The sequence below is a fragment of the Cnephaeus nilssonii genome (genome assembly GCF_951640355.1).
Source record: "Cnephaeus nilssonii genome assembly, chromosome: 6".
Classification (NCBI taxonomy): Eukaryota; Metazoa; Chordata; class Mammalia; order Chiroptera; family Vespertilionidae; genus Cnephaeus; species Cnephaeus nilssonii.
The window spans coordinates 39,124,320-39,151,011 of NC_137077.1; the positions used below are offsets into that span (position 1 = coordinate 39,124,320).

Below are 26,692 nucleotides of genomic sequence, written 5' to 3' on the forward strand. Positions count from 1 at the left end.
AAAGCACCCAAATATGTGGATATATAAGGGCTCTATGGACTATATTGCTTTATTCTGGTAATAATTTAAACCAGACACCAGGCTGCACAATAATTGGTAAAGGTATAATTTGTGGACAGAAGACTGAATTTTGGGCTGTTTGTGCCATGAGAAATATTACTGCATCCTACAGTGTCAGATACGGGAGGATAGAGAGAACATAAAGACGAGGAAAGCCTGTTAATCTAATAGGATAAATCAATCTAACAGGATAAGTGCCTTAAGAAAGGTTCTTTCAGCACGTCTCAATCCAAAATGTAAAGGACGCACTTTGATAGGGAAATAAAAATTAAAGAATTTATAAGTATTATTTGGACTAGAATTTATTCATTTAAACTAGGGCTCCAATGAAAGGGAATAGACAAATGCAACATTCTAGAAAGAGGAAAAAGTACTTGGCCCAGGTTGGCTGAAACAGAGTGCAAAATCATAAAGATTAAAAAAGTCTGACGGCTTGCTGGCACATGGAGCCAGCAGGACACATCGCCATCTGCACTCTTGGAGATCCTAAAAGGGCCCTTTACTTGGGTCCGGCCCCCTCACAGCTGCAGTCCACCAACAGTCCTGCAGATCCAGGGTAATGATCCTATCTGCAACCCCTTAGATCATTAAAGGGCCCAACACTCACTTCCAGACCCACCCAGCCACAGTTGTAAGCAATCTTGCTGACACAGAGACCCACCATAAAACACTCATGTGCACCTCAGGAGATCCTGAAATATCCCTATATTTGGGTCCAGCCCACCCAGGACACATGCTCATCTGTGCCTCCAGAGCCAGATCTACGGATCTCAGTCTTGGCTATGGAACCTGAAACAGGCACGGGGCTTAGTTCCAGGCCTTCTTAGGCATGGTCCAGGCCCAGCCTGCTAAGGGGGAGCCCTCCCAGGCACCTGGCAGATGCCACACCTACCTGGTGGTACAGGTTAGCTGACTGAAGACCCTGTACCACCCTACTGAGCAAGGCACTAGAGCCAGTCTCTTCCACCTCCGGACCAATCGAGCCCCTGGTAATAAGCACACCAACTGAGGACCCCACTGTAGACCTAGCAATAGCCTCAAAATGAGCTCCAACCCAGTGTGACTCCAATTCTGGAGGTAATGCTATCATCCCATGAATCAGACAAGCTTTACCTGCCAAACTAACCTAGGTTTTTAAAAGCTCAGGCATATTGCTGGGGATCTAGAAGGTCAAGTATATGTGCAGGTCTCTGCAATGGCCAGGGAAGACCCGAGGAAGCTCTAATCCTTAACTGCTGGCCGACCACGAATCTGCTAGAAGGGCAGGTGATGGCCAAGGCAGAGTTTCACACTGTTGGGGCACATAAGGAGTGTACCAACGCATGCAGAGTGGTTGGTCTGTGGAGGGTTATGTGGTGACTGGCAGTAGATGAGTCCGAAGTACCAGGAGCACTGGTACACATGCCGTTCCTCCTCAGCTTTGAGGGTAGACAGAGAAAACAGGCTTCTATGTAAGTACAGCCTGTCTTATATTACTTTCATTGCCTGTTTAGAGCCTTAATATTCCTTCCTTGAAAGACTTAGATATAAAAACTGATCCCATATTCCATCTTTGTCTTTACCTACGAAGCTTTCTTGGGTTGAGTTTGCCCCCAACCCAAATAACTCATAGTCCACTAAGTATAAACTATTATATATAGCAGTTTTCAAAATACACTAAATGTATTTCCTGTGTTTGTCTCACCCATCAGACACTGAAATTTTTATTCATCTTTGTGTCCCCAGGGCCTGATTCAGAGTGAGAATATAGAAGCCATGTAATAAATATTTCATTTATACGTTAACGCCTGAATGAATGCATGGAATACAACTGCTTTAGGCCAGTAAGAAGGTGGTAGAAGGAGGTGATTCCTCCACTCTTAACTTAAAAGAGGTCATCAATCTGGCAGGGAAATAGTTACCATTATTGACTAAATACTGAGATATTCTCATCTGCTATCCATGTATGTTAAATTTAAAAATATAGAGAATGTACAGATAACACAGCTCAAGGATTAACAGTACTAAAACATAGAATATGCTCAACATAGACCTGGCAGTTAAGGCAGAAATCACTAGTGTGTTTGCTTTAATAATTTAGATTTCTTTAATGACTGAATCATGCCTTGCCATTCCCTTCAGTCTTTATCTAAACCACAGTGAATGTGCACAAACACACTAAGCCAAGCACAGTTCATTTATAACACCATTCAGACACAACTAAAATGCATATTTTACTCTTTATATTTAAGAGGACTTTAAGGAGGAGGTTGGTGGGAAGGCAAAACATGAAGGGTAAAGCTTAAGAAAAATAAATAAACTTGCATCCTATTGAAATTTTTAAAAATAACAAAAAGTTACATAGGCAAAAACTTTAAATGTCTCAAAATAGGTTTAAAAACCATGTCACTTGAAGAGAAATAATATCACTTAATTTCAGAAACAAGTCTGTCAATAATTTTAAAGATTCTTATATATACACTGCGTGGCCAGATTATTATGATCTCTGAACACATAATAATCTGGCCACTCAGTGTATATCCTATATAATAAAAGGCTAATATGCAAATTGTCCCCTCGACCAGGAGTTCGACCAGCAGGCAGGCTGGCCAACCGCCCATGTCCCCTCAGACTGGCTGGATCTCACCCATGCACGAATTCATGCACCAGGCCTCTAATACACACACACACACACACACACACACACACACACACACACACACACACTCTGAGTGGCCAGATTATTATGCATTCAGAGATCATAATAATATGGCCACTCAGTGTGTATGTGTGTGTGTGTGTGTGTGTGTGTATATATATATATATATGTATGTATGTATGTACATATATATGTGTATATATATATATATATATATATATATATATATATACACACTAAGTTAACCTTTGACAACTATCTTTTGCAAAGTCTATACTTTTAAAGCATAAATGTGTTTATTTCCAAGGAAATAATAAAATAAAATTCCTCTTACCTCATACACATTGAATTGTGACTGCCCTCTAGAAAGTTCCCTGTAGCTTGTTGTAAACTCTCCAATGAAATCATGACTAAAATTAAGGGAGAAAAGATATATAGTATTAGTTTTCATATATCTGTCAATTATGTTTAAAGCTTTTAAGAAATGTATAGTTTAATCATGAAGAAAATGCTTGGTATTGTTATAAACATAACTTACTTATACTTTAAAGGAGACTGATACGTAATTTCATTGTTCTTTAACCCCAAATTTTGTGTATTCAAAAATTACATTTTGTTAGCATTCAAATAATATTTAATTTATCCCACCAATATTAATATTTTAAACAGGAATATTAGCTTAACAATTCATATTTCAAAAACATTTCAACTCCTGTGTATAAAATAATTATTTATTTGGATGAAAGTTTAAGACACTCAAAAATGTATTATTACCCATGTCAATAATCACAAATGTAAAAAATCACCAAACTTTCCTATGATCATGATATAATAGGACACATTTTTTAAAAGGTTATCCCTTGTTAACATGGATAATAGTCACCAAGCCTTATTTTCAATAAGGACCATTTAAAAGTATACCATGAGTACCAACATGGTTATTCTGAGTTTCTTCACCTTTTTAAAGCAATAGCCACTGAGAAAGCAGGCCTTCTACAGATGCCTTCTCAGTTTCGGTGGGAGGGGTAAGGTTGAGTAAACATGTGTTAGCACTAACTATAAAATGCGTATCAGCATGATTACTGAGACTAATCTATGCAACTTTAAGACATGCTACGCATTCATCAGTTTAGAGGGAACTGTATTCCACTACTCTTTGCTAATTTAATGGTCAACACTAGGTTGAACACACACTGCTAAGAAATAAGGGTGAAATGTTGGTATCCAGTACCATGGTAAAATGTAGTGCCTCAGAGGAAGAAGATGAAGATTGTAGGAGCTAAAGTCCTATTACAAACATAAGGGATCTTGCTGCTATTCATATCATAGAAATTAAGATTAGTTCATTTGCTTTGCAAATGAAATCTGTTCATTATCATAAAAATGGACATTTCCCCAACCCCCGACCCGGGTTTAATGCTTAGCTGAGCCACTAAAATCTATAAACCTCCCATAGAACTGATGACCAATGGCAAGCCACAATAAGTTGTGTCTAGCCAAGCAAAATACAATTTCTAAAAGATGGAATGCGGAAGAAAAACACTGGCTGTCATTTCATTTGATTAGAATTTCTGCAATAGGAAGTGTTTCTTTAAAAAGAATTATTGCCCAGCCAGTGTGGCTCAATGGTTGAGTGCTGACCTATGAAACCCTGGTCATGGTTCTATTCCTGGTTAGAGCACATGCCCAGGTTGCTGGCTCATCCCCAGTAGGGGGTGTGCAGGAGGCAGCTAATCCATGATTCTCATCATTAATGGTCAACACTGTTTCTATTGCTCTCTCCCTCTTCCTTCCTCTCTCTGAAACCAATAAAACATATTTTTAAAAAAAATTTAAAGAATTATTTAAAATATAGCTCACTTAGATATCTAGCCTCCAGTTCTATCTCAAAGATCTTTTACATTTACCACAGTATTCTATACATGGCACTCCTCTACCCCAGTATCACCTTAACCTCTTCAAGATTTAATTTTCAGAAATAGATCTATACACATGAAAATGGTGAAAGAAAAAGTTAATTGAAGATTGTGATAAATACATTTGCATTTATGAGCCCAAACCCCTAGCACTCTCACTCTTTCAAGATACACAAGAAAAATTATAAAACAGTACTTTAGTGCTACACATTTCTTTTTTTTAATATATTTTTATTGATTTCAGAGAGGTAGGGAGAGCGAGATAGAGATAGAAACATCAATGATGAGAGAGAATCATTGATCAGCTGCCTCCTGCATGCCCCCTACTGGGGATCGAGCCTGCAACTCGAGCATGTGCCCTTGACTGGAATCGAACCCGGGACCCTCCAGTCTGCAGGCCAACACTCTATCCACTGAGCCAAACCAGCTAGGGCAGTGCAATACATTTCTTATAAATAATTTTCCTTGACCTTCAGAAGTGCAAGTTAATACTTGTGATATATTTCTCTGCGGATCTCAACAACTTGAATTATGGAGATTCTGTTTAGAATATATCCTCCTCCACTGCTATGCGTGTTTCTGATATCTTAAGTAATAATCACTGAGATAAAGGCTCTATTTATAGGACTTCACCACAACACTTTGATATTGATAAGTATGGACAAGCCTAATATAACCAGAGCTCACCACACGGGTGGTAGGAATCTATTATAGAGGCCTTAAAAATAATGCCTGAATCATTTAAGCCCTTATGGAAATTTTCTGATTTTACAAATCCTAATCCCACTTGGTTAACTGTTTAAATTCAACTCTTATTGTTAACATTAAATTCCTGCCACTTAACACTAATCAAAAACTTGGTAGAGACAAGCAATATTTACTGGTCTCAAGGAAATGTAAGTCCCAAGTAATACATCCATCTAGATAAAGCCAGTCCAGTTGTAACTGGCCAACCAAGGGGTCCGGGCTGCCTGTCACTACTTCAGCCAATTAAGCAGAGACAGGGTTGAATCATACATGAGTGTTTATTCCAATACTGCCGGCAGTATGGGAGAGCAGCAGGCCATCCACAAAAATCTGCTTTGCCTCTCACCATAAGCCAGCTGCTTATATTGGGCAGAAGGACAAAGATTACGTGGAAAAGTAGGAATTATAAGCATGGGAAAGTAGGCAAGGTAGAATATTATAGATTACAAAACATGTGGGCTGGTGTGTGTGTGGGGGGGGGGGGGAGGGTCACAGAGGGTAGGTGCCTCCAGGCACCCCAGGACCAGATTACAGGCAATAGGGGTCGGGATTGTAAAGAGTGGGTGCCTCCAGGACTAGACTGTTTCAGCCACGAGGTTTGTAAATCTTTCCATAATGATAGGCAGCTCTCGGGAAGGGAGGATGGACTGCATTGCATGTCAGCTTCCATGTCCCAGGGCGTACAACGCTCTGACTGTCCCCTACAGACTTTTCCAATAGCTCACCAATATTTCCCCCTGGCTCCAATTTCCTCACATTTTTTAGTTCACCAGGTTTTACTATGTGCTTTGTATAATATGCTTATTATATCTTATTATAAGCTGCCTTGGATCCTTTTAAGAATAAGAGGACATAAATAAATTTAAAAAATGAGTAAAAACGTGCCCCCCATTCTGAATCTTGTTCAAGATGGCTATTTTGAATTTAAAAATGAATTTGCATATCAAACAAATGCAATGCTATTCTTGTGTTATAGAGGAGAAAATGAATTAAGTGAATCACAAATTGCTTTTCAGCCTCTGAGACATTTCTGTGAAATTAAAAATGGATGATCAAGAGGTGAGAATGTGTTCAAAGTTCATGAACATAAGGCAGTAAGTAGCACAATAAAAGAGTCAATCTTAGAAGTAAGGTGCCTTGTCTCCAGAATAAATCAGAGAATTTGGGTGGATAAGTGGAGAGATTCTTAGGTCAATTTTATTATAGATTTCTCAAAATATTGGACATTTCTATAGTTTTCTTTGTCACCTGTCCTACTTAAAAAACTGTATATTAAATTATAGATTAGTACTTTAAAAAAGTATTAAACGCAGTTTTCACTGATTTATTCTTATAATTATCTTTTCCCCTATCATCAATTATTCCTAGATTTTATTAAGATTAAAGGGAGGAAAATTAAATTTGCTATAATATTTATATCTGTTCATGATTTTCAATGGTATAACACTGAAACAACTTTCACTATACAGAGAAATATGACAAAAAGATTTTCATAATAAATCACAATTTCCTTGTGATTCAATAATACTGTTTCGCTATTTCCTATTAACTTAATTGAAACTAAAATAATTTTCCTGTATTATAAGCCTCTCTTACTACATTTACAAGATAGAGTTTACTCCCTGATCTGATTCCTCAATTTTTCTCTCAACAAACTCTTAAATCTTCAACTTAATTGACCCTTCCAGATTTATCTCATATTTCAGGACTTCTCCACACACATCCCAGACTCTGGACAAAATGGGACTGGCCACATTCCCAGACATCCTGAACTTTCTCCACTTCACAATTTTACTAATGATATTTCAATATAAAATGTAGTCTCTATTAGAGCAGACAGATAACTGAAACTATTTAAATACATATAATATTTATAAAGCTAACATTTATTGAGTGATTACTATGTGTTCAAAACTGTGTTAATGCATTTACATAAATATATCATGAGCACAATTACATGTAATAATACAGAGAGGTTGTTACCCTGATGGTACAGATGTGGAAACTAGGTCTTGGGGAAGTTAAGTATCTTCTCTAAAACAACTCAACTCCTAAGCAGTGGAGCCACAACCCAAACTCCAGCTCTGTCTGAATCCAAGGAGCAAGCTGTTAACCACACATTCTAGGCTTCATCTATTCCAAATTCTAACTTGTGTTATAGTTGTTTGAGAGTAAGTTTTATATCTCCCTGGCAAACTTTACACTTCTTGAAGAAAGCTAACTTTTGCATTTCTGAACACCCTCCACCCCCTAACACACGCAAACACAGTTTTAAGCACAATGTTTATGGAAGTGATATCAGTAAAGGCAAAGAATTCTACAGTAAAATGTCAATTTCAAACCTTTTGACATGTCTTAAATCCCTGGGGGGAGCACCCCTCCCCTGCCCTGAAGCACTGCCTATGTTAAACTTAAACGTGCACTATTTTTGCCCGTAGGTAAATTGACAGGAAGCAGATTTGCAGAAAGAGCCAGCGTGTGGTGAGTCCTCCCCCTGCCTGATCCCAGGTGGACATGGCTCACCATCCTGCACCTTGCTCTTAAAGCTGTGTGGAAGATGTTGTGGCTTGTGAACATATTGGAACTAATGTTAATTTTTCAAAAATTATACATCCCCCAGAGACTGTGAAATTAGATAAACTTTTTTAAAGGAACATATTCGTTGGGATATTTCTTCTATTCCCAGTTAACACTGTCAGTAGTCAGGCTGAGAAAGATGTATTTAAATTAAAGGAAGCTATTTAAACATACCAGAGCCAGAAGGTATTAATAAATCTGATAGCCAGAATAAAACATGACAAAAAAGAATTTTTTAATATAAAAGAACCAATATAACCCAATAATACTACAAATGTATGAATGAACCTCATTGAAGAGGGTGGAGAGAAAAGGTAATGACCCAAGTAACTTTGAAAATTGAAATCTGTAAGATTGAAGGCAAAAGCGCTGTTCTTTGGTTGGTAAAGTTGTGTCCCACAGGACAATACATATAGGATATATGTTAACAATTCTGAATTTGCTATTAATGTACACTGGAATAGCACAAGTAAATAAATAGCAGGTAGTTGGAACAGATTTCTCACTGATGGAGAGTTTACAGATAAGCAAGGAAGGAAGCCAGATGTGTTAACAGATTAGAGACACTAATATGAATCATATTTAGCTTAATATAAAAACAGATGGTTATACTATCTGTATGATATTTATACATATACTAGAGGCCCAGTGCATGAAAATTCATGCACTGGAGTGGGGGGGTCCCTCAGCCCGGCCTGACCCCTCTCACAGTCCAGGACCCCTCAGGGGTGGGAGGCGACCCAGAGATCAGGAGAAGGCGACGCCCCATCACACCTCTGCTGCTGCCACTGCCAGCAGCGCAAGCCTCGGCCGGCCCTGGTTACCTGAGCCTCGGGTGGCCCTGGGTGGCTGAGCAACCACCATCCAAGGCTTGCCTGCGCCTCAGGCCAGCCCTGGGCGACAGGGCAGCTGCCATCTGAGGCTTGCCTGTGCCTCAGGCTGGCCCTGGGTGGTTGGGGGGCTGAGGGGACTGGGGGACTCCGGAGGCAGGCACACAGAGCAGCCAGGCCCGCCTGGGGATGGGCCTGGCCTTGACACGTGCCTGCCGCCCCGGTGGGGCTGAGGGGACTGGGTGCCGCCATCTTGTGGCTGTGGGCACTGCCATCTTTGGGGGCGGGGCAGTCAATTAGCATATTCCCTCCTTATTGTCTGTGGGCGCCGCCATGTTTGTGATGGCGTGAGGGTCAATTAGCATATTCCCTCTTTATTAGATAGGACTATAGCCTCTTTATAGATACATACAGGGTGTCCCAAAAAATGTATATATACTTTACCAGCTGATAGCTCAATTTTAAAAATGAAATGTATTTTAATAAACACTGCCTTTATAATTATTCAAAATGAGAGTATAGCCCTAGCTGGTTTGGATCAATGGATAGAGCATTGGTCTGTGGACTGAAGGGTCCTGAGTTCAATTCTAGTCAAGGGCACATGCCTGAGTTGTGGGCTTGATCCCCAATAGGGGGCATGCAGGAGGCAACCAATCAATGATTCTCTCTCATCATTGATGTTTCTATCTCTCTCTCCCTCTCCCTTCCTCTCTGAAATCAATAAAAAATATATATATTTTTTTAAAAAAGTGTGTGTATATATTTTTGGGGATACTATACATATGCATATGGATATGCATATATATGTTAATATATAGACATATATGTTCTTGCTCTGTCAGGTGAGAGAGATTAGAAGCAATGTCACCCCAGTAGCAATGAGCATACCTAGGACCCAGCTCTTGATTTATAATACCATTATGCAATAAAAGAAATCAGGCGCCGAAACCGGTTTGGCTCAGTGGATAGAGCGTCGGCCTGCGGACTCAAGGGTCCCAGGTTCGATTCCGGTCAAGGGCATGTACCTTGGTTGCGGGCACATCCCCAGTGGTGGGTGTGCAGGAGGCAGCTGATCGATGTTTCTCTCTCATCGATGTTTCTAGCTCTCTATCCCTCTCTCTTCCTCTCTGTAAGAAATCAATAAAATATATTAAAAAAAATAATAATAAAAAAAAAATAAAAGAAATCAGGCCTTCTTGTAGACATGGTTAATCCTAGGACTGGGGCAGAAAAATAAACCTGGAGGATGATCTTGATACCAGAAAATAATGAAGTGTTTCTTTTAAAAATGTACAACAACAAACCCACAAAAATTGTGTTATATGGAACACAGGAGACAACTGAAAGAGTTCCTAATGGCCAAAGCTGGGACAATTTGAGCAACAAAGTAAAGTTATAATGCAAAGTTGTGTTATAACTCAAAGGATAAAATAAATGTCCACAACATAAATAAATGACTGGATAACAAAATAAATGGAAAGAAGAGACAAAACTCCAATGCAGAAGAATGCCACATAATTTATGTAAATATTCTGCCCTTAACGAGGAGTCTAACTCCCACGCCTTAGTGTAGGCTGTGAACAGTGACCTCTTTCCAAGGAGTATAGTGTAGAAAGGGGATAAAAGAGTAGCTTTATAGTGGAGAAACCTGGCAGCCACTACCTCAGTCAAATGATCAAGGTTAACATCAACAGTGGTAACTCACGCTGCTAGTATGATATGACATGGTAACAATGGCACTTTACCTCTGTGGTTTTCCTCTCAAAAGTCCACATCCATAGCCTAACCATAAAAAACACACATCAGCCAAGAGATGCCTAAGGGCCCATAAGACAACTAAATGTAATATGGTATCCTGGATAGAATCATAGAACAGTAAAAGGACACTAGGTAAAAATTAAGGAAATCTGAATGTATTATGGACTTTTGGTAATAATAATATATCCATACTAGAGGCCCAGTGCATGAATTTCATGCACTGGGGGGGCGGGGAAGAACGGGCCTAAGCCAGCAGTCGCACATCCTTAGCGCTGCCATGGAGGTGGAAGAGGCTCCCACTACCACCCCTGTGCTCGCCAGCCATGAGCCTGACTCAAGGCTTCTGGCTGAGCTGCACACCCCTGTGGGAGCACACTGACCACCAGGGGGCAGCTCTTGCGTTAAGCGTCTGCCCCCTGGTGGTCAGTGCACGTCATAGCGACCAGTCGTTCCACAATTCAGTCAATTTGCATATTGGCCTTTTATTATATAGGATTGGCTATAAAAATGGCTGGTGAGATTTAAAATACATGTAGAATTAAAATATCTGACAATAGCAACATAGTAGTTGGGAATTTGGCAAATGCATTATCCAGGGTAGGGGGTAGAGTATACAATTATCTATGGTTGTATTATTTACCCAATAATAATAAAAAAGAACATTTTATTATGGTGAAATACTTATCATTTTCCATTAAAAAAACTACCTGCTAAGAACTAACGTACTTTCCAGCGTATAAGACGACTGGGCATATAAGATTTTCCTGGGTTAAAAAGTCATTTTATATGCCGGAAAATACGGTAGTCCAATATATCTAATCCATTATATCTAATCCCATCAATATAGTCCAATATACTGTATTTTCCAGCGTATAAGACGACTTTTTAACCCAGGAAAATCTTATACGCCCAGTTGTCTTATATGCCGGAAAATACGGTATATATTTTTTATAGATAAGACTAATATGACCTCTGTAAAAAGAATGTCAGTACATGGTCCCTAAATATAAAGAAGTCCTGGTCTTGGAAGTCTAAGCAACAAGTCTTGCTTTAATATCCCTTAATATTTACAATAACAAGCTTACAAAACATAAAATGCATTGCATAAACAACCTTCCCTTTAAAAATAAAATGCACACAAAAGCAGCATTTTAGGTTTCCAGTTCTGCTTCTGATTTTCTAAATTTCAATTTATAAATAACTTTTAGAGAAATTAGGGAGACTGGGGTGCACTTGTGTACTGCTCCTCCCATGAACAGAATGAAAATCTTAAATTCTCACCTGCAACATGGCTGCCATATCATATCACAAAGCTGGCACCAGTTAAAGGAAGCAAGACATTGAAATGAGATTTTCTTTTAATGTTTCATAGAACACGAGGATTTGTGTGTTCCCCTCCCCCAAGGGGTGTAAGGATTGAATGTAATATTTCAATCATACCCGAAAGAACATGAGTTAATATGTCACAGATACTAAATCCACACATTCAGAAATAGTAATGCAAATGTTTAAATATTTATGCTTTGTAGGCAAAACATAGCACCTTGAATTATGGTGTTGTGCTCCCTTATGCCACTGACTTACAATTCATTTCAGATCAGGTAACTAGAAAATCACTGTATTCAACAGCGGAGCACAAGCAAATGTCTTTATACTCACAATCCTTTCATTTTTATTTACACACAAGCACAAGCCTTATTTGCCTCCTGAATAAAATTAAAATATCCATCAAAGTCAATGATTAAGGAAGAGATTAATGCTATGCCTTTAATTGATTGATCTGATTATAATTTCCCATCATGTGTAAAATTCAAAGGCTCCAGTGAGAAGAGTGATTCTACAGTAATATTCTGTTATTCCCAGACATAATGAGTACCTTCAATATAAACTTTCCACTTCAATCATAATGCAAGTTGTATGTTGGTTTTCAACCAACCCTGTCTTTTAATGCTTGTTTTGAGCACATGAATAAGGTCAGAGAGGAATCAAATTATTTGGAATGCTTTTTACTCATTTAGTGCTCTTCTTTCCACTATCACTACCCCCAGGCTACTGAAGCAGAAATTCAGGTTCAGACAAAAGCTTAGACCTGTCAGAGTGAATTTCAGTTAGGAAGGGAGCTCAGGAGCCATGACAGAGGAATCTGTCCTGTTCTGCCTGGTGGTAGCTTGGAAGTGTGCAGGATAAGTCAGACACAGGGAGAAGAGTTCATTATCTCCTACTTCCAATCCCTTGGCCCAATCCAACTCTTGTCTCTTCAGAGATACATTTCCCCTTTTATCTCTTCACTAGTCTAAACAATCGAATAGCTTTGGGTGACATTTTCAAACCATATATTGTCATCAACTACCCCTGGATATGAAACACTGATGAGGACACATCACCTCTCTGGTATCCTCCCCAATAATGCCTAATCAAATCTAATCATAGGAAAAATAAGGCAAACAAAAATTGAAAGGCATTAGCCAAAATAACTGGCCTATACTCTTCAAAAGTGTGGAGGCCCTGAAAGACAAGGAAAGACTGAAGCACTGTCACAGACTGGAGGATAATATAAAGATATAATGACTTTTTCCTATTAAGACTCTTTTCAAAATTAGATTTTCAGACTTTTGAGGCAATTGTGCAATTCTGGGTAAAATGTTACCCAAGTGAATTATTTATAAAGTTGCAAGAAACTGCAAACTTTGGTGAACAAATCTTGATGTCATTTCCTAGAAGGTTGTTTAGTTGACACTGGGCTCTCTTTGGCTCAGTTGCCAATTCACCTTCAAAGGCAGTCCAGCTGCTAAAGAGAGGCAAAGCATGGGAAGGAGAGATCTAGTCAAGATGTCTCTCTGAGCCTCAAGTGCCTCCCCCAGCTATCAGATGGGTGATAAGAGGTTAGGCAGTGACAAAAGAAGGCTGAAGAGATTTTCTAAATTTATATTTGGTAATAATAATATATCCATATTGGCTATAAAATTGGCTGGTGATATTTAAAATACATGTAGAATTAAAATATCTGACAATAGCACCACAGTAGTTGGGAATTTGGCAAATGCATTATCCAGGGCAGGGGTAGAGTATACAATTATCTCTACCAGAAGAATGCCACATAATTTATGTAGATACTAGAGGCCCGATGCATGAAAATTTGTGCAAGAATGGGCCTTCCTTCCCCTGGCTGCCAGCACCACCTTTGCTCCGGCCGGAACCGCCTTTCTGCCTTCGCTTGGCCCGGAGCCACCTTTCCGCCTTCCCACGCTGCCCAGAGGCCCAGAGCGGCTGGGGCGGTGCTGTATGCCTGTGTCGTCACCATGGCGACAACACAAGCATCCCCACCCCGGCCGCTGGGCATCTGTGTATGCAAATTAACCCACCATCTTTGTTGGGTTAATTTGCATACTCACTCCTGATTGGCTGGTGGGCGTCGCAAAGGTATAGTCAATTTGCATCTTTCTTTTTTATTAGTGTAGATTCTTCCCTTAAAGAGGAGTCTAACTTCCACTCCTAAGTGTAGGCTGTGCACAGTGACTTCTTTCCAAGGAGTATAGCATAGAAAGGGGGTAAAAGAGTAGCTTTATAGTGGAGAAACATGGCAGCCACTACCTCAGTCAAATGATCAAGGTTAACATCAACAGTGGTAACTCATGCTGCTAGTGTGATGTGACATGATAAAAATGGCACTTTACCTCTGTGGTGGTGCCAGACTCAGGAGGTGGCAAAGGCTGAGTTGCACAGTTCTAAATCAAGGACCATTTTTCCCTTACACACTGGCACCACCATTCCTATGCAGAGCCCTCCTTCCACATGGCTAAATCTTGGTCTTTGTTAGCCTGGTGGACTCTTCTGTCCTCACCCTGAAAATTCCCTAAGACCCCACTCTACCACAAAGGAATACAAGCCCCTGGCAGGTGAGGGCTGGTGTTGGTATATCCTGACACTTTTGATGAACCCAGAACTGGTGCCGAGTTTGAATCTGTATCAACTTGGTGAATACCACTGGTGCTTACCTGGTGACACACTAAGAAGCCACCTCCCCCTAATCAAGTGTCGCCAGAGCCTCTTTCTGTGACTGGGCTAACAGGCAGTCAGCAGGCAGATGTAGATCTCTGGCTGTCGTGGGCCTTTTGCTGGCCTGTCCCTGGGCTCGGGGCTGGTAAAAGCTAGACTTAGTATGCAGCTTAGCCCCTCCCATGTGCACCCAGACCCAGGAGAGGCAACCACAAACTGTGAATCACTTTATAGCCTGAAACAGGTAACACAGGGCTCATCACAGGCAGTGCCTGACATCCACCTGCACTGGAATCCCTCCCAAGAGGCCAGGAACAACAAACCCAGTGGATGACTTCAGACGACATCAGAGCATGACCCAATTAGCTCCACAAACAGCGCACTCAAAGGGAGATCTCAACAGGCACCAGACCCTGCTGGGCGAATTCTACTTCATAGATTCAGCTCCCACACACCACCTCATATACTGTGGTCTGAGTCAATCCTCATAGCCAGCCCGAGAGTTAACACCACCCACAGATAGGCTAACAGCAGTCAAAATTCAACTATAACCGGAGAACTCACATAACCCACACAACAGACATTCCTGGAGCACCTAGTGCAGGTGATCAGAGAGACTGCACCATCAAGTCCCATAAGACACCTACGATATAAGGCCACCATACCCAGACTGGAAGACATAGCTGATTTACCTAATACACAGAAACAAACACAGAGAGGCAGCCAAAATGGGGAGACAAACAAACAAGTCACAAATGAAAGAACCAAAGAAATCCCCCAAAAAAGATCTAAATGAAATGAAAGCAAGCCATCTATCAGATACAGAGTTCAAAACAATGGTTATAAGAATGCTCAAGGAACTTAGAAGAAGAATGGATAAATTTAACTTAAACAAAGAGATAGTAAGCATTTAAAAAAGGACATAGAAACCAAAAAAAAAAAAAAAAAAGAATCTGTAAGAAATTAAGAATAGAAAATCTAAAATGAAAGATACACCAGAAGGAATCAACAGTAGGTTACATGAAGCAGATTTGGAAAACATGGTAGTAAAAAGACCCAATCACAGCAGCAAAAAGGGAAAAAAAAAATTAAATGAGGAGATTTAAAAGACCTTTGGAACAATATCAAGCATAACACATCCACATCATATGGGTACCAAAAAAAGAGAGACAGAGTCAGAGAGAGAGCAAAAGATTGAGAATTTTCTTGAAGAAATAGTGACTAAAATCTTCCCTAAGCTGGTGAAAGAAAAAGACACACGATTCCAGGAAATGCAAAGAATCCCAAGTAAGTTGAACCCAAAGAGGTGGATACCAAGACGCATCATAATAAAAATGGCAAGGCTTAAAGACAAAGAGAATTTTAAAAGCAGCAAGAGAAAGTTACCTATAAGGGAGCCCCATAAAACTGTCAGCTGATTTCTCAAAAGAAACATTTCAGGCCAGAAGAGATTGGAATTAAACATAGAAAGTATTTAAAAGCAAGGACCTACAACCAAGATTATTTTACCCAGCAAGGCTATCATTTAGATTTGAAGGAGAAATAAAGAGCTTCCTAGGCAAGAAAAAGCTAAATGGGTTTATTACCACCGAACAAGTATTATATGAAATTTTACAGGGACTTCTTTAAGAAGAAGAAAACAAATCCTATCTAATAAAAGAGTAAGATACAAATCGACTGCACCTCTACCACACCCACAAGCAATGCCCACCAGCCAATCAGGAGCGAGTATTCAAATTAGCCCAACCAAGATGGCTGCAGCCACGGAGAGAGCAGGAGGTTTAGGTTTCCCCAGCAATGGAGGAAGCCAAGCTTTCTGCCTGCTCTGGCCTGCCTTGGCCTCCGCTTAAAGCTCCAAAGTTTCAATTATAGAAGATAAATAAATCCCAGATACCAGGGCCTCGGCTTGGGTTGCCGAGGGGTGTGGCCGGCCTGCAAACCACCACAGGCCCCTCGCCCAGGCCGCCTCACACCCCAAGGGAACCCCCACCCTGATCCGGGACACCCTTCAGGGCAAACCAGCTGGCTCCCACCCATGCACCAGGCCTCTTCCTATCTAATCCTATCTAATAAAAGAATATTATGCAAATTGACCATCACTCCAACACACAAGATGGCTGCCCCCATGTGGTCAAAGATGGCTGCCCCCATGTTGACATAACATGGCCAGCAGGGGAGGGCAGTTGGGAGGGACCAGGCCTGTAAAGGAGGGCAGTTGGGGGCAATCAAGCCTGCAGGGGAGGGCAGTTAGGGGTGACCAGGCCTGTAGAGGAGGGAAGTTGGGGGCGACCGGGCCTGCAGGGAAGGGCAGTTAGGGGGGACCCAGGCCTGCAGGGGAGAGCAGTTGGGGGTGACCAGGCCTGCAGGGGAGGGTAGTTAGGGGTGACCAGGCCTGCAGGGGAGGGTAGTTAGGGGCAAACAGGCTGGCAGGGGAGCAGTTAGGCATCAATCAGGCTGGTAGGGGAGTGGTTAGGGGGTGATCAGGCTGGCAGGCAGAAGCGGTTAGGGCCAATCAGGCAGGCAGGCAGGTGAGCAGTTGGGAGCCAGCAGTCCTGGATTGTGAGAGGGATGTCCGACTGCCTGTTTAGGCCCGATTCTAAATGGGCAGTCGGACATCCCTCGATGGGTCCCAGATTAGAGAGGGTGCAGGCTGGGCTGAGGGACACTCCCCCCCCGGCCCCCATGCACGAATTTCATGCACCTGGCCGCTAGTAACAAAATAAAACAGGAATATAGTTATAAAGAATAAAATGGCTCTAAATACAGACCTCTCAATAATTGATTTAAATGTAAATGGCTTAAATGTTTCAATCAAAAGACAAAGAGTAGGCCAAAACCGGTTTGGCTCAGTGGATAGAGCATCGGCCTGCGGACTCAAGGGTCCCAGGTTCGATTCCGGTCAAGGGCATGTACCTTGGTTGTGGGCACATCCCCAGTAGGGGGTGTGCAAGAGGCAGCTGATCGATGTTTCTCTCTCATTGATGTTTCTAACTCTATATCCCTCTCTCTTCCTCTCTCTATAAAAAATCAATAAAAATATATTAAAAAAAAAAGACAAAGAGTAGCTCAACTGAGAAGAAAACAAGACCCATTTATATGCTGTCTATTCTCATTAAAAGTAGAATCTTGGTTGCCCTCAAACAAATCGCCTACCTCCCTAGCAGGCCTCCACTTGAGTTACTGTAGAATGTTGGGTTCCAAGAGTTATAGATTTTAATACTAAATTATGTCTACAGACTAAATAAAATACTAAGATTTTTCAGATATCTTGTTATTTTTTTATGCCAAAGAGCTAACCCTAATTCAGCAATGGTGGCACTAGAGATATAAAATTATTTATCTTGGAAGGTGGACTTATAACCCCCATCTTTTCTCATACAGATTTATAAAACCTCAGCTCCACCCTTTTGCCCTTATTTCAGAGCTCACTAGAATATTTTGTTCTATTCTTCAGTCCTTCATCATATATTTCCTTCTATTTTCATAACTAAATTCTATGACTTTATAAATTCTCTTTCTTCCATTTCTATGATTCAAACTTTCTTTAGTTTTGATTTCTATTCCCTTTCCCTAAGCTCCATTGTAAAATTATTTTTTGTTGCTTTGTTGCTCTCTTTACTATTCTTCCAGTATCTTACTATCATCTTCTTCTTATGATGATCTTATTCTTCCCATTATATTGTTATAAAATTATGACACTATTGCAAAAACTCACTTTAACTTTGTAATAAGTATTTATACTTTTTTTTACAAATGCCCATATTTATTCCATCTTTTAAGCTAGTGGAAACTGTACATAATTTAAAATTAACTTTAAGAAAATCAGCATCATTTCATTGTCCATTTCTTACTGATGGAAGAGGGGGCAGTTGACAGGATATGGTGGATGAAAGCAAGGGAGGGATCAATATGATTATAATTTTTCAAGTCTGCAAGTTTGGGATTATGGTAATGCCTAGAGATTAGGATTCAAGTTGTGTGAATTAGTAGATTAAATGCCGATATAAAAATTTAGAAACAGCCTGGCCAGTGTGGTTCAGTGGTTGAGTGTTGACCTATGAACCAGGAGGTCACTGTTCTATTCTCGGTCAGAGCTCATGCCCAGGTTGTAGGCTAGATCTCCAGCATGGGGTGTGCAAGAGGCAGCCAATCAATGATTCTCTCTCATCATTGATGTTTCTATCTCTCCCTCTCCCTTCATCTCTAAAATCAATAAAAAAAAATGTATTTTTTTTAAATTTAGAAACATCTGTCTATTCTCACATTGATGTGTAGCCTCTGTTCAGAATCTCTATGTGCCCTCCTACTACTCCAGCTCCCAAGGACGTTCTCCTGGACTCTCCAGGCCACCCTACAACATAGCAATTAAAAGGTTACCTTGGCAAAGAAAAGGGCTTCCAGTACCCAACCTCTCATCTACTTTGATAGTTGATAAAAATTTTGAATATCAGCCCTGATATTCTCAGAGTGAAATAAAATCTATAAGAGGAAAGGCAGATTTAGTGCTGAAATTGATGATTGATTCAAAATTGGAAATAATTAGACTCAGCCTCCTTCTTATAAAATAAAAAGCTAACTGTAAAGGTCCTTTCCATCACTGAGGACTCTAATATTATAGCAAAATTAGAAATTAATTTACATTCCAATTTGACTGATGACATCCTAATGGAGTCAAATAAATAGTAAGGTGATCAAAAATCAAAATGTATACTATTTGTTGACGTGAATTAGATAGTTCCACTGTGGAGTTGGTGAAAGTCATCAGTATTTAAATATGGAATAAAGCAGAAAATGTAATCTGTATGACAGATATATGATCTTAATATAAAATCTAAGATGTCTGCAAATGGTGGGGAAAAAAAGAGACAAAAATGACAGCTGAATTAATTACTCACTGCCTGAAATTTCACTAGAGAAATAAAAACTCTCATATTATTCAAGATAATTTCATAATTTCAAGTAAAGGGTGGAAAGGAGGAGATCTAAAAGCACTGATGGAGGATTGAGTGTTCATTAGAGAGATGACAGTTATTTCAAATACTCTCTTCTATAGCATTGAAATAACACAGCAAGAAGCTACAACATTAAAGGCACTGCAATCTGCTCTGTGAGAAATAACAAAAACAAAACACGGTCCTTAACCTCAGCAGTTTACAGTTTCATATGAGAGATAAAGCAGAAACAAATCATTTCAACCTAAGTCATAATGTGTTAGACATGCTAATAAACATTCCTAAATGGTAAGCACAACACACAGGAGAATGGAATTAAATGAATTTAGATGCATAAGGAAAGCTTTCTGACAATTGATAGCATTCACTTGGGCCTGAACAAAAAAACAATGGGCAAAAATGAAGACAGAACAGCTTTCAAAGTGTCGAGGTTACCTAAGCAAGTTTTTGGTGATAGAAAAGCACATGGCCAATCCTGAAACATCCCCAAACATATCCTGCAAATATCTTTTAGTAAAGGGTCAGTGTTTATATAATTTATAATTTTCTTTTTATTGAAAATTAGAACAAGTTTTTTCCCCCCTTGAAATATAGATCTGATAGAATCCAAAATCACTCCAGGTGAGTGGAAGAATATAACAAAACATATTAAGAAAAATTAAAAATATTATTATATGAAGATTGGAGTTTTTCATTAAGTTGTATCACCTGGCAAACACTTTAGTACATAATAAATGCTCAATAACAATTTTTTCCAAAAGTGATAAAAAACATTACTTAAGCCCTAGCCAGTTTGGCTCAGTGGATAGAGCATCAGCCTGTGGACCAAAGAGTCCCAGGTTCAATTCCAGTCAAGGGCACGTACCTAAGTTGCAGGCTCCTCCCCGGCCCAGGCCCTGGCCAGAGCTTGTGCAGGAGACAACCAATCGATGTGTTTCTCTCATATTGATGTTTCTCTCTGTCTTTCCCTCTCTCTTCCACTCTCCCTAAAAATCAATGGAAAAATATCCTCGGGAGAGGATTAACAAAAACAAACAAACAAAAAAATTACTTAAAAATTTAACAGGTGGAAGAAAAAATAGTATGTCAGTAAGTAACATAATACATTATGAAATTCCATTTATTAACATTTTTTAAGTCTCAAAGAAGTAATAGGTAGTGGAACAAGGAAAGCAGCCAAATTTTGTCTACTAAATATGCTTTTAGGACATAGAGTTAACTGCAAGCAAATAGAGGGCTATTGTTAGGAAAGGGTTAATTAGAATAAATGAAGACATTTAAAATAAATTAAAAAATATAAAAGGTTTACACATGCTCCTCCTGAATGAGTTATCATGTCTTAGACAACTTTCAAGTAATCACTTATTTCATATGATGATGATGCATAATCACAGGAACAAAACATCAAATGCATTTATCAAATGTTATCTTCAAAGGTAACTAAAAGCTGATAGCATCCATACACATTTCACAGATAAATGAGGTTTGCCCTTATAATAAGTATCACTATTTAAAATGACTAGATTCGATGAAATACAAAGTGATAATAGACATCAGAAGCAGTACACTGGCTGAGCCCTTTCTTCAAATCGTCGTTTTCTGGGAGACAGTCATCCACTTGGTGGCCCATTGACAATCAGTCCCACATTAAAGTCACAGGGTTTTAATGCAGAGTTGTTCCACTAATGCTCCCTGAATTTTAATTGAAGCTACACAAAGCCAGCTGAAGCAACTTCAATCAAGTGAAGCTTTTTAAGGATACCTCCACTGATTGCTTTGTAACCAAGACTAGTCCGTTTCTCAGCACTGCAGGTTTCAATTGTTAAAATGAGATTTAAATATTCATTTTGCACGTTTCTTGAAGAAATGGTGGGGACTATAGGGATGATTTAAGCAAAGTGGTTTAACTTGTGGAAAATTAAGTACATTTAAACTGATTATTCATATCAAGGTCAAGTAATGCCTCTGCACTCTAAGCCATTGTTAATTGTTGAAATAAAAAAGGACAAATGACTACATTTCTTCTATTCTAGAGGATCTCAAGGCAAGGAACCTAATTTCATGTCAACTGGCTATTTGCTCAACAGCATTACCACATTTTAGTAGGCCTCATAGATACACGAGACGTTTGCTTTAGAAATAATTTCAAGTTGATGAATTGAGTCAAACACACCATCAGAATTGTGACTCAAGATCACATCACTTCTGAAAGTCTGTGAATATCATCATCTGAAGTACCTAGCTAGTAAAAGAAAACGTGATTGTAAGCAAGTAACACTGTCAAGCATTTTCCACTTGAATCTTTGAACAAAATATTCTCTCTAGATGAAAGACCACATTATTTCTTGGTTTCTTATGGTTAAATTTATACAAAAAAATAATATAGATATTTGAACAGTTTTTCCACGTTTTATAAGGGGACAATTCTAAACTTCTGTTACATGCTGGGAAAACATTTCATCTGATATGAAATTACTTAGGATGTAGACTGTATATTTCATTCAAGTCTACATGATGTTGTCCAACATGGTAGCCACCAACCATATGTTGATATAGGTTGGTTACTTGAAATGTAGTTAGTCTGAATTGGGATGTGCTGTAAGCATAAAATACATAGCAGATTTCAAAATTTAGTATAAAAAATGTAAATATTTCTTGCCCTGCTGGTGTGGCTCAGTGATTGAGTGTCAACCCCTGAATCAAGAGGTCACCTGTTTGATTCCAGGTCAGGGCACATGTCCAGGTTGCTGGCTAGATTCCTGATGAGGGGCATGCAGGAAGTGGCCAGTCAATGTTTCTACCTCTCTATCCTTCTCCCTTCCTCTCTCTCTCAAATCAATAAAATAAAATATTTTTAAAATGTAAAATATCAATCATTTTTATATTGCCCCTATATTAAAATAATATTTTAAACATACAGGATTAAATAAAATATATCATTACATTAATTTCACTGGTGTATTTTTACTTTTTAATGTTGCCACAAGAAAATTTAAAATTACTTATGTGACTCACCTTACATTTCTATTGGAAAATGCTGGTCTATACTGTTAAAAAAAAAAATCCACTGACCAAATAATCTTCTCTAAAAAAAGTGATATGTGCACAGGATTTTTGACAAATATTAAAGGTGATGGGGGAAAAAACATAAAGAACAGGAAATAATCTCTACTGATAATTATATTCATTATGAAATATAATGGTTATCATATATTCACTCTGACTTAAGGGAAGAACTTGGAAAATTATGTCAGATAAACAAAAATGCATGGAAGAGGTATAATAACCCTGTGTTATTATATCACACAGAACCACAAGCCAGAATATCAACTTGTATAACAGTCTATACAGTGACTATGACTATTATTACTGCATTATAAAACTAATATATAGATTTTATGTTTTATACATAATTTTTATTGGAGACTAATATGCTTTTATAATTTCATACATATTATTTAGTTGAAACAGTTTTCAAGAATTATTTAATCATGATTTTAATTTTGCCTTTTCTATTTCACCTACAAACTAATAATTTTGCTAACTTTGAAAAATGCTACTTTAGTGCACATGAATTATATAGAATTATACACTGAAATTTTTCATACAAAATGTAAAGCTATATTTTGGATTAAAGAAAGATAATTTTACCCCAACATTGAGAAGCTATTAACACTTGTAAAAACACAAAACCTTCCTCTAAATATTCTACTAATCATAATTCATTTCCAAGAAATGTTTAAAGTACCCCTAACAACCTCTCCATCCTAATTTTACTCCCTTTGTTATCAATAAGTCTTTAACTCCCCAGATTTCTTTTGAATGTGCTGCTATGGGTGGTATGTAGAAGTGAAATTTAAAAATTAATCAACACCATATCCACCAATGCCAATTTTTCCCCAAAGAGTTGATGATACAATGACAACATGAGTTTACAAAATAAATCTAAATATTTAACTTGTTTCTAAATCTATGTCTCGAAAAGTAAATCATTTTTGTTGAAAAAATTTTTCCCAATATAAAGATCTTCTTTTAAGTACATTTCATAAATGACCTCTTTCTCTATCTCTATTTTTTCCCTCTCTTTCACTTGCTCTTTATCTCATTTTAGCTGTCATTCTCATAATCTATATCACCTGTTTTATACATTTTACTGGCCCATTTGATGTCTATTAAGTTTCTTTCAAAATATGTAATACTTCTCTACCTAACTTCCTGTTACATAACACTTGCTTCCTAGGAATGTTTCATTCATTTTTCCAGATAATATAAAATGTCAGCTCTAGCCGGTTTGGCTCAGTGGATAGAGTGTTGGCCTGCAGACTGAAGGGTCCCAGGTTTGATTCCGGCCAAGGGCACATGCCCAGGTTGCAGGCTTGATCCCCAGTGGGGGGCATGCAGGAGGCAGCTGATCAATGATTCTCTCTCATCATTGATGTTTCTATCTCCCTTTCCTTTCCTCTCTGAAATCAATAAAAATATATTAAAAAAATAAATAAATAAAATGTCAGATAACATACTTATGTTAAAAGCTTTCTTAAATAGCCCTTGGATTCCTCTAATTACCACATTATCAATTACCAAAGAATCATAGAGTAAGACCAATGTCCAGGTTGAAGGCTTTTATTTAAGTGCCAGAATTTTTAACTATAATGTTATAGAAATATGTAGTATATTAATTATGAGTGCACTACTGGAAGCATACTGGAGAGTTCAGGTCCTGGCTCCACCATTTACTAGTTCTGTGATTTAGGCATATTGCTTCTTTGCCTTGGTTTCTTCAGCTATAAAATGGTATTGATACAGGGTGGGTGGGGCAAAAGTAGCTTTACAGTTGTGAGTAAGCGAAACAGAGTTTATTCTTGTATTATTATTTATTAATCATTGTAAACCTACTTTTACCCCACCCTTTATAGTATTTATCCCTTATTATGAAAATTAAATGGGAAATAAAATTAAAAATGCTTAAAGAAATCTGGCATATTAGAAATAGTCAATAAGTTATATCCTGTATAGAAATGCTCAAAACTCCAACATCAAAAGAAAAGATAACTGAATTTCAAGGTAATTCTTACTTTCAAAACTATTTTAAAATTTTTTGGCTCAGGCGTAGGCTGAAGACAACAGGAGGGTAATAAAAACTCACCCTTTAAAGCAAGACAATAAAATACCTACAATTTGCAAATTTGGATTGAATTGTCATGGATACACAAGAAATCTGAATTTATACCCCTAGTTTATAAGTTATTAAATAAAATTTTCCAAAAATACTAGGAAAAGGCCACAGCTTTTGCCCATTCTCAATTAAAATGTATATGATCTATTATAAAACTTTATATGATGTACCCTATATTTATATCATCTGGATATATGATAGAAGGCAGAATGCCTACTTTACTCAGATTAGCATTTTACTCAGATTGGCATTGTTTCTTTTCCTATTTATTCTGAGGAGCAAAACTCATTTTCTCAGTGAATAAAGTTTAGTGAAGCAATCAGACATCAGTCCCTATGGAAAAACATAAGGTTATCTTGTGAGATTTCTTCAGAATGCAAGTAGAATTTGTGTAAAGAAACTCTAAATAAACAAATAATTAAATGAGTAATCTGACAGAAATGCAAAGATCAGTGATACAGCATTGATCATCTCTAAGTATAAATGTCAAAAAATGTTAGGACACTTTAGCACAATCATGTTTGGGTTATAATTTGAAGCCTGAAATCACTGAGTCTTATATAACTGTTTGGTAATTGCTGCCATGTGGAGTATAATCTCTACCTCTCTCTCCATCCTCCCTTACCACTCCTTAGAAAGGAGAAAATAACAATTGGGTTAATTCCAGGACACCTGATGCACCATGTGTGTGAGTGTATGTGTAAATGGCACTTACATGCTTGCATGAGATGCTCCAATTAGGCATTTTCCCACCCAAGCAGCAAAAGGGTGAGGGGAGGTGTCCTCTCAATTTTTTGATCCAACCTGTTCCTATATTTAATAGGAGTGTTCAGGTATCCAGAACCTGAGAGCTTGGGTACTGGCTTGCATACAATGCGGAGAGAAAGCCCTTAGATCTTGAGCTTTAACCTCATGCTTTTGCTCCATTTACCAGTGACCTCAGGGCTGGAATTTAGGGCATGTAGCCAAGTAAAATCAAATGCCCTTTGTTTTCCAATTTGTCATTCTCCTTGGCGTCCCTATGTTCACTTCCTGGAACCACCTGGAGAGGCTGTTATCTAGGCCAAGGCGAGATTTGAGCATTTCTGGGTACCTTGGCTTTAACATCATCTAAAAACACCTCAAAATCAACCCCATTTAAAACAATAGAAACAGTGGGACAATACTTAAGAAGAAAGGAAAAAAGTAGTACGTTCCCTCTCTTTTAGTCTTTAACGTCTGCTGTGATATGCAGAGGGAGCCCATAATTATGGAACTCTGAACAACTATTTTTACTGGCAATCATCAGATATAATGCTTGCATTTCATTTTGTTGTTTGTTGTGAGGGGTATGTCTGTTTTGGAGGGGAAGGGGTGAAGATTCAGGTGTGTTCCCATGAATGATATGGGATATAATGATTATAGGAATCTTCAGAGAGATTGTGAGATACAGAAATAAAACGACATCTGTAAGTTGGACACCATGAGAAATCATCCGATCCAAATTTACTACATTACTGGAAATGAGGAAGACCTCTATTTTAATCTCCACATTTAAAGAAAATACACTCATTCTTAAAATCACATGTAAACACGTCAGTAATATTTGGAAAATGAGGACAAAATTAAAATGCAAAAAACATAATCATTTCAGTATACTTATTTATTAAAGCATATTAAGTGTCAGGAGCACGAATAAAAGAAGAGACAATGTCTTACCTCCCATCTCGTTCCCAGTCATATACCTCTACTTTGATTGTTCTGTCCATGAGAAAAACATACACATAAAGTTACTTAGTAAGATCAAAATGATATATAAACCAAAGAACTTACGTACTTACTAGAGGCCCGATGCACGAAATTCGTGCACGGGGGTGTGTGTCCCTCATCCCAGCCTGCACCCTCTGATATCTGGGACCCCTTGAGGGATGTCCGACTGTCAGTTTAGGCCCGATCCCGGTAGGATAGGGCCTAAACTGGCAGTCGGACATCCCTCTCACCATCCAGGACTGCTGGCTCCCAACCGCTCGACTGCCTGCCTGCCTGATTGCCCCTAACCACTT

General features: G+C 38.6%; 1 protein-coding gene across 1 annotated transcript in view; it reads right to left on the minus strand.

Annotated features, from left to right (window-relative positions):
- CPNE8 (copine 8) overlaps positions 1 to 26,692 on the minus strand; it is a 195,622-nt gene that overhangs the window by 57,850 nt on the left and 111,080 nt on the right. The window contains exons 10-11 of the mRNA XM_079775534.1: positions 26,349 to 26,390; positions 3,033 to 3,108 (exon numbers count right to left, since the gene is read on the minus strand). Of these exons, the coding sequence (XP_079631660.1) occupies positions 3,033 to 3,108; positions 26,349 to 26,390 (118 nt within the window). The remainder of the gene's footprint in view (positions 1 to 3,032; positions 3,109 to 26,348; positions 26,391 to 26,692) is intronic.